We start from the raw sequence: 8,362 nt of genomic DNA on the forward strand, positions 1-8,362 counted from the left end.
TTAAAATGCCCGCCCAAGCTGTAATATTTAATAATTATTTAATAAAATAAGCATCTAGTCACATGCTTGCATAGACAAAAAAAAAAAAAAAACAACAAACAAAATAGTTCATGTTTGTTTTTGAATAACTTTTTATCTCCTTGCATTATTGCTGGCTTATGAATCTGTTAATTGATGAACTAATCTTACAAGATAACTTTCACTCTTTTACGGAATTTATCTCTGTTAAAAAGCCGGAAACCTGTGGCATCAATGACACAGATCAATTTGGATCATCCACAAATACAAACACCCTAGTGACCCACAATGGACTCACTTGAGATCCCCATCATGTTTTTCAGTGTCACATGTGAAAATGAACATCCGTGTTCACGCACACACACTCAGACACTTGAAACGTGGCAGTCAGCTGACCTGATGCACGGATGGCTATTGTTGACGAAAGTTCAGTGGGCCACTCATGGTGGATCAACATGCCCATAAAAGAGGGCACCCATCCTTATTATTTCCAGATATTCACTGAACAGAGGAACTGGACAGAACTGAGAGGACACATAGAACATTTTGTGTGAAAGGGACATCAAAGACAATACAGTGGAAAATATTTTTTTCATTCCAGCTCATCACATCTGACTGAATTTTGTGTTTTTGAGTGAATATTCAATATAAGGTTTGTATGTAATTTTACAATATCGCAATAATAATAATATTTTTTTTGTATTTAAGGAGTAACTGTGTTCCCCTTTCTTTGTGTCCTCACATTTAGCATGACTGTTTTTGTGTTGAATTGCGCTCTACTGTGCATGCTGATGGCTGGAACCACTTACGCCTGTGTACTGAAAAATCATACCATATGGGTCGAGAGGCAAAACTGTACCCAGTGCGTGGCTATCAACACAACCATCTGCAGCGGCTATTGCTACACTCGGGTGAGAACTGCCACACACTCTTACACTTTTCATCTGTGTATTCACAATGTGATTAAAAAAAGATTAAGAGCAAAATGTAAAGTGCAAAGGATGCTGAGGGGCTGAAGTCACAAAGAGAATATTTGAGGCAACACTCATGTTATCAAAGAAAATATGTCTTTCTCACAGTTCTGCTTCCTCTTCTCCAGGACACCAATGTGAGGGGACGCTTTGGGAGGACTTTTTTGATCCAGCGCAGCTGTATGCCTCTATCCTTGGTGTACCGAGTGGCCCTTATTCCTGGCTGCCCTCCGGATGTCAACCAAGAGCTGCATTATCCCGCTGCTCAGTGCTGCAGCTGCAGGCGCTGTGACACACGCAGGCACCACTGTGTGCACCCCAGACGATACTCTTACGATCACTGCTCCATCACAGTTGGCAATCCGCAGAACCTAAATCGGACTTGCTTTGGAAACCCTACAACATGCTAAAAACAGTTAACAGCAGTTAACCAAATGGACCTGCAGTGATCCTGCTTGTTGAAGTTGCTGTTACACATTTCTGCTCATGAAACGTGTTCCTGTTATGTTTTCGGTAGTTTGCAAGGCAAGTGATGTTGCAATAAAACTGTGCTGAGTATGTACCTCTTCTGTGAGTTGGGTTGAGTTCATGAGTGAAAAGACCTTTTACAAAAAGGGGAAAATAGTGATTATATAATCACATGAGATGCTGTGTGACAAATGTGATGTACATGTACATATTCATTTATTATTAATTTATTATTTATTATATTAATTTGTTCAGCTGAGCAAAATAATATTCTTTATTTGTATAAATGTAACCATTGCTAGATGGTTACACACACACACACACACACACACACACACACACACACACACACACACACACACACACACACACACACACACACACACACACACACACACACACATGCACTAGACATGCATAGACATGTGCAAGCATGCAGTGTTTGAGTTGGTAGAATTATAAATCTCATTAAAAGCTGTTAAAGCAAGGACCATTTCAGAAGTCTTTGGTTTACATCTGTCGGTTAAAGGGGACCTCTTATGGCATCTAATACCTATTTTAAACAGGCCTTGAATGTCTTAAAAACAAGCTTTTGATTGTTTTTGCTAAATAAATTAGAAATTCAGCCTCTGAGCCATGTCTTTATCTTCCTAGTCTCTAACCTCATTATCTATGCGGGATTCTGAGTGGGCGGGGAGGCTATGATAATGAGATACTGTGCTGATTGGCTGCCTGAATGACGCGATACACCGCTACGAAAAAATGGCGGAATCTCCGGCCGGCGGAGTTACCGTGTCCTGCCTGCAATGCGAGCGAGCGTCAGCGACAAAATCAATTCCATTGCTTTATTTTCTATTGGACTGTCCTAACTGGCAGCGAGCGACGCAGCGCTGCGCAGCTGAACATTTGTCGGACGCCCTGCTTCTTCCTGTCGCTCGCGTTGAAAGCCAGTTGAAAGCGCTGTAGGAAACAGTCATGGATGAGGAACGGCTGATCCAGTTAGTTGAAATGAGAAGTTATCTCTATGATACCTCCTCATTTCACTACAAAAACCTCAATAAAGTGGCAGCTGGCTGGAGGGAGATGGACAGAGAGCGTCCGATGTCACGCAGTGCAACGCGATAGTCGGACGCTCGCATGCAGTTATGAAGGACACGGAGTTTAGTTGTGGGCGTGGTTTGCATTTTGGTTATGTAACGAAAGGGAGCAGAATCTGAACGGCTCGTAGATCCACATCACACTGGATGGCTCATCCGGCTGTACAGACACTGCAGAATTTGGTTGCTTTCCTCCTTCTCTGAGTTGGCAGGCTGAGGGGAGACCACTTTATATATGTTAAAGCAAGAAAAAAGGTATTTTTCATAATAGGTCCCCTTTAAGTTTACCCAGTTTACCCAGTTTACCCAGTTTACCCAAAGTTACATCATGCAAGTCAGCCCATCCCACTTCACAAGGAGGTTTTTTTGTATCGACCTTGAAGTGTGAAACACACCTAGCAGGAAGGTGTATGATATTCTTTTCACTGGGTCGATTCAGCAGCAGAGAGGAAAAATGAAACTGATACGTTGCCTTTTGGTAAAACCTTTGACTCCATTAAAGATCGGTCACTGTGTATTCTTCAACTGTAATGGTGATCATTTAGTTGCATTCTGCAAGTAAACCCCAAAATCATCTACAGCTACGGCTCTAACATTTCATAAAAATAATTAGGTGCTATATCATACGGGTAGGTTGGAAACCGTGAGAAGTGGGCCTGGTGGACCTGAAATTAATCTCTCCCCACAGAAGGCAGGTGCATGCCTGGAGCTTGCTTTTGGAGAGGTTGAGAGTTCGCCTGGCTCTGTTTCTTGGTTGACAGTTTTGTGGGCAGGGACTGATGTAAGGTTTACCCCCAGTTCTGCAGGGTTGGGCTTTCCCCCCTCTATATATAACCCTGAAGCTTCTTTCCACTCTTGCCTTGCTCAGTGTCTCTCGGGGACTCTCAGCCCTCTCCCTCCTCCACTGTGCTGATCAGCTTTTGCACTTAACTATCAGGAACCATGGCCCAACAACAGCAGATTAGGTATGAAACTGTTCAGCTTTCTATATAAAATACTCACAGAGAAAAAACTAATCAAGTTCTAGTCATTCATTTTTAACCTAACTTAATGTCATGGAGCAAACTTTTACAGTTTGGCACTGAGTGTGTGTAAAGCAGGAGTCCGGACTTGAGGATGTGTAACAACTAGCATAGCAATGTGCATGTTGTATGCAAGTTATTTTTGGATTACAAGATTCGGAGAAAGAGGCAATCTATACCAAGTTCATTTAAAGCCTTGTGTGCAATGCATAGATGTAGTCGTTCATTACATAAGCGTTATGAACGAGTTTGCAGCCGTTCATTCCTAATTGCTTCAGCCGGTTTTGAAAGCATGCCTGACAGCGCCACTCCTTATTCATTTGAAGACGCAAGAAAATGAATGTTCTAATACCTGTTGTGGCTTGTTCTTGTGCAGTCTACCTGCTAAACTGATCAACGGAGGGATTGCAGGCATTGTGGGAGTCACCTGCGTGTTCCCAATTGACCTGGCCAAGACCCGTTTGCAGAACCAGCGCAGTGGGCAGCAGCTCTACAGGAACATGTATAAACAAACATAAAAGAAAAAAATACATCACTTAGAGTTTGTGTAAAACCCACCTTAAACTTAAAAGTAAAACTTTGTGATACATTTTGAGTAAACTGTCAAGTTTAATTTGTCTGTGTAGTATCAAGTGTAAAACCCTGGTGTTCCCTCTATATGGGGATTTTAATGGTCTCAATGCTTTCAGTATTTGGTAGCTTGGCAACAGAGCAAAATCATACATCAGGAAATATGATGCTAAAACTTTCATTATTATTTTTTTTTTACTTCAGGATGGATTGCCTGATTAAGACCGTTAAATCTGAAGGCTACTTTGGCATGTACAGAGGTAAGACTTGACAAAGTTATTATTGACTAATAAGATCAGTGTTTCATTTGACGCAGGCTTTCTTTGCCAAATTAACTGGCGATGAAACTGAGATGGGGGTTTATGAAATTTGACTGCATAAACAATGAATTTGACTTCTGATTTAAACTACGCTGGCCAATTTGATCCGACTCTCAACTGTCACCTCATGGATCATATTTCAAACAAAGCGGTCTATAAATGGCTCAGCGGTTCATCTTGTATGAGGATAAAAAATATTGTTGTGTATCACCCCAGCCACTTTCTTTTCTTTTGCTATTTGGTTTATTTCAGATGAGTGTAACCTTTGTAATGGAGTCAATTGAATCATTTCTATCTACAGACATCTTGCTAACTGTGTGCTTGCGAAATTTTGTTCCTTGTTTATTTCATTTACTAAAAATTGAAGACAAGCTACTAATTGTAAACATGCCAGTGAAAAAGGCTTTAAGTCCACCTTGTTGTTGCAGGTGCTGCTGTAAACCTTACCCTAGTAACGCCGGAGAAGGCAATTAAACTGGCTGCTAATGATTTCTTTCGCCACCAGCTGAGCAAAGATGGGTAAGTACCACTCAATATACACTGTATACTCAAGTTGGAATACAGCTTTTTTTTCACTTCTCCTCATTGAATGATTGTAAATGAAAAGAGGAAAATTCCCTTTTATATCCTGTTTGTTTTTAAACACACTCTTTTTGTCTTTAGTGGTAGGCTCACAGTTGCCAAAGAGATGCTGGCAGGATGTTGCGCAGGAATGTGCCAAGTTGTTGTCACTACACCCATGGAGATGCTCAAGATTCAGATGCAGGATGCAGGCAGGCTTGGTAATACCATTTTTAAGCCACCAGCCAAAAAAAATCACTTATTTCCAATAACAAAATCTTTAAGCAAGGTTCCTTTGGGATATACGCACAAACATAATAATAAATAATAAATACAGATATATCTGCTATGCAATCAGTTACAAATTTCCTGATGCTTTTGGTTGTTGTTTTTTTAAGTGCAGCATCTTAAATGATTATTCTTGTATCTTCCAGTGGCCCAGCAGAGAGTGATGCCTAGTATGGTAACTACAATGAAGATGGGGGGGACCAGCGCTGTTCTCAGTCGCTCCTACAACACCGCCCATGCACCTCAACCCATGCGTGTGTCCGCCACAGAGATCACCAAGGAGCTGCTGAGGACCAAAGGAGTCACGGGGTTGTACAAGGGACTCGGAGCCACACTGATGAGGTGTGGTGGGATTCCATGTTTGCTCTTACTCAGTCAGCTTTCTGTCTGTTTGTTTTGTTAGTGAACTATCTTTTTACCCCCTCTTAGAGACATCCCATTCTCCGTTGTGTACTTTCCCCTTTTCGCCCATCTGCACCAACTCGGCCGGCATTCACCTCAAGACCCATCTGTGCCCTTCTATTGGTCCTTCATGTCTGGCTGCTTGGCTGGATGTGTTGCTGCCGTGGCAGTCAGCCCTTGTGATGGTGAGCCCCTAAGGATATACCACTAACTAGAGACTGGACAATGAAAATAATTAGTTGTTTAGGTGATTTTGTAAAACCTCAGACAAATAAAGTGTCTCATGTGTTGTGCAGTTGTCAAGACAAGGCTCCAATCACTCAAGAAAGGAGCTAATGAGGAGACCTACAATGGAGTGGCAGACTGTGTCAGGTATAGTTTTCTCTTCAACACTGAATTCACAGCAACATTATCCTAACATGGTGCTCTCATCTCAACAGGGTTATAATTTACAGTCTAATCCTTGTCTCCCCTTCCAATTGCAGAAAGATCCTGAGGAAAGAGGGTCCCAGAGCTTTCCTCAAGGGGGCCAGTTGTCGGGCCCTTGTCATTGCTCCACTCTTCGGCATTGCCCAGGTTGTGTACTTTGTGGGAGTTGGAGAGATGCTGCTGGGCTACACCCCCTACAGCATCTACTCTGCATAGGCAACCTGTTTCAAGGCCTTTCTGCTGGCTCATTAAATTGAGGCAGCTTTGCCATGGGTATAGCAACAGATCCAGCTGTCATTTTTCTTTGAGGTTTACAGTAAAACGCTAAAGGGACCAGAAATATGCTATTTTGTTTTTAAGAAAATAAAATAGTTTCCAGTTATGCCTTTTAGCATGTTTGTCTCTTACTGAAGATGTTGAGGTTGAAGCCACCTTGTCTACGGGCTCAGTGAAGCTTATAACAAGTGAACACAGTTGCTTCCTTCACAGGGAATTGATAGTCCAGCTTTTATAACCAGAACAACCCGGACTCTCCTGTCTGTGTCTTAAGCCCCTTTCACACAGAGATTCCGCAATATTGGTGTAAAGAAGTCCTGCCAATACGCCGCCTTTGTTGGTTCACACAGAACCATACAACGCCGGCATAACGCCGCTCCCGTCTGTAAATTCACACAGCATGCCGGCGTTCCGCAATCAGAGGCGTGACGACAGCGTCAGTCCGACCGTCATGTCAGCGGCATGCCGGCTGTGTCATTCACACAGACCCCGTTTCGTCTCTGTGACGGCTCTGTGACTACCTCCGCTGCCGGCTTATTGGTGGGGCCACTTGGCCCCCCCATTCCGCCTCCGTGACTTTCACACAGAACAGCGAGGCGGCTTAAAGGCGCAACGTTCCCGCCTCGAACTGGCTGTGTGAAAGGGGCTTCTGTTTGACTTCCAACCCCTAAAAACACCCCACCTCACACACCCTTCACTGTAATCCTAACCTACACACCTCATCAGCTGCCCTCTCTTGGGAACTACTAAATGGAGACTTTTGATGGTCTTGCAAAAGTTAGTGGCTCCAACGAGGCACCGTAACATGGCAAAGTTGTTAAAACTTTATTTGAATTATTTCAAACCCTGTTACAACAGTGGGGTGGGGACCCTGGTGCTATGATGTGTACATATTGTAAATGTATTTTTAAAGTAGATAAAGTTATAACAGATTCATCGTCACAGGATGATTCTCACATACCGTCGTCTTAACAATCTGACTGGTAAAAGAAGTGGAAAACTGCTCTTCTAAGGGGCCAAACGCTCAGAGTTGAATATTTGGATTGTCTATTGACCAGGAGATCTTACAAGGTTTCTGTGATACGTGTTACGAGGAGCAGTTTCTTGAAAACATTTGGTCAAATTTGATAGCAATAGATAGATTCTAGTGTTTTAATTAGAAAAAAAAGACCTGCGACTCTACACCTTTACTTTGTCCAGCGAACCTCTTGTGTACTGTAAAGCCAACACAACTCTGCTGATTTAATGCAGAAGCTTGAAAGCTGCAGCCAAACATCTCTCCACTTCTGCAACAAGCCTTGTAATACTGCAAAGTAAAGTGAAGAAGAACAAGACTATTAATTGGTTCATTAAGCTGTTGGGACCAAGTCTCCTGGAAAAAAAGGCATAACTTGCAGTCATGTTCTCTTGATATATTATTGCCTGACAGGTGCTTTGAAACAGGAATCATTTAAGTTATCAAAGGAAAGAAAAGAGACATACAATGTTCAGCTGCTCGCTGTGTCTCATGGATCAGAGCACTTTCAGGAGTTTTACCTGTGGAAGTATGTGTCCTGTATTTTTTCTCAAATTGAGAGTAGTTTTAACCTTTTTAACGTGTTGAAAGGGTTTCATTCAATTGAGAATTTTTTTAAAGTTAATTTCAGAATCACATGTGTAAATAAAGATTTCTAAATGCTGAATAAAAGTGTATAAAAGCAGTGTTTATTTGTGTTGATTGTATGTAATATGAACCGATTGCAGCCTCTTAAAGAGAAGCCTGCAGGGACCTGACTGTAAGTTGTGTAATACATGTTTTCTGACGCAAGCTTGAAAGGTGTTGCTCTGCTCTCGTGTCCACGCACCACAGGCATGGTTGCATTTTTATGGCAGTGAAAGTGCGCATGCTGCAACGTTGAGGTAACTCTAGCTTCTACAGCCTCTGCTGCATGACACACATA

General features: G+C 42.3%; 1 protein-coding gene across 1 annotated transcript; it reads left to right on the forward strand.

Moving 5' to 3' along the window:
- Nucleotides 1-3,418: 3,418 nt before the first annotated feature.
- On the forward strand, nucleotides 3,419-6,688 carry LOC133456460 (mitochondrial glutamate carrier 1-like). Its single transcript, XM_061734936.1, has 9 exons — nucleotides 3,419-3,519; nucleotides 3,953-4,078; nucleotides 4,351-4,406; nucleotides 4,895-4,985; nucleotides 5,130-5,248; nucleotides 5,462-5,657; nucleotides 5,745-5,902; nucleotides 6,014-6,089; nucleotides 6,203-6,688. The coding sequence occupies exons 1-9, from the start codon at nucleotides 3,497-3,499 to the stop codon at nucleotides 6,360-6,362; spliced, it is 1,005 nt and encodes a 334-aa protein (XP_061590920.1). The 5' UTR covers nucleotides 3,419-3,496; the 3' UTR covers nucleotides 6,363-6,688.
- Nucleotides 6,689-8,362: the final 1,674 nt, after the last annotated feature.

The sequence above is a fragment of the Cololabis saira genome, chromosome 12 (genome assembly GCF_033807715.1).
Source record: "Cololabis saira isolate AMF1-May2022 chromosome 12, fColSai1.1, whole genome shotgun sequence".
NCBI classification, from domain to species: Eukaryota; Metazoa; Chordata; class Actinopteri; order Beloniformes; family Belonidae; genus Cololabis; species Cololabis saira.

Coding starts and splice junctions, on each gene's coding strand:
- LOC133456460 (XM_061734936.1), top strand. CDS start 3,497: ATGGCCCAACAACAGCAGATTAG. Junction 3,520..3,952: donor GCCCAACAACAGCAGATTAG/GTATGAAACTGT, acceptor GTTCTTGTGCAG/TCTACCTGCTAAACTGATCA. Junction 5,249..5,461: donor GCAGGATGCAGGCAGGCTTG/GTAATACCATTT, acceptor TGTATCTTCCAG/TGGCCCAGCAGAGAGTGATG.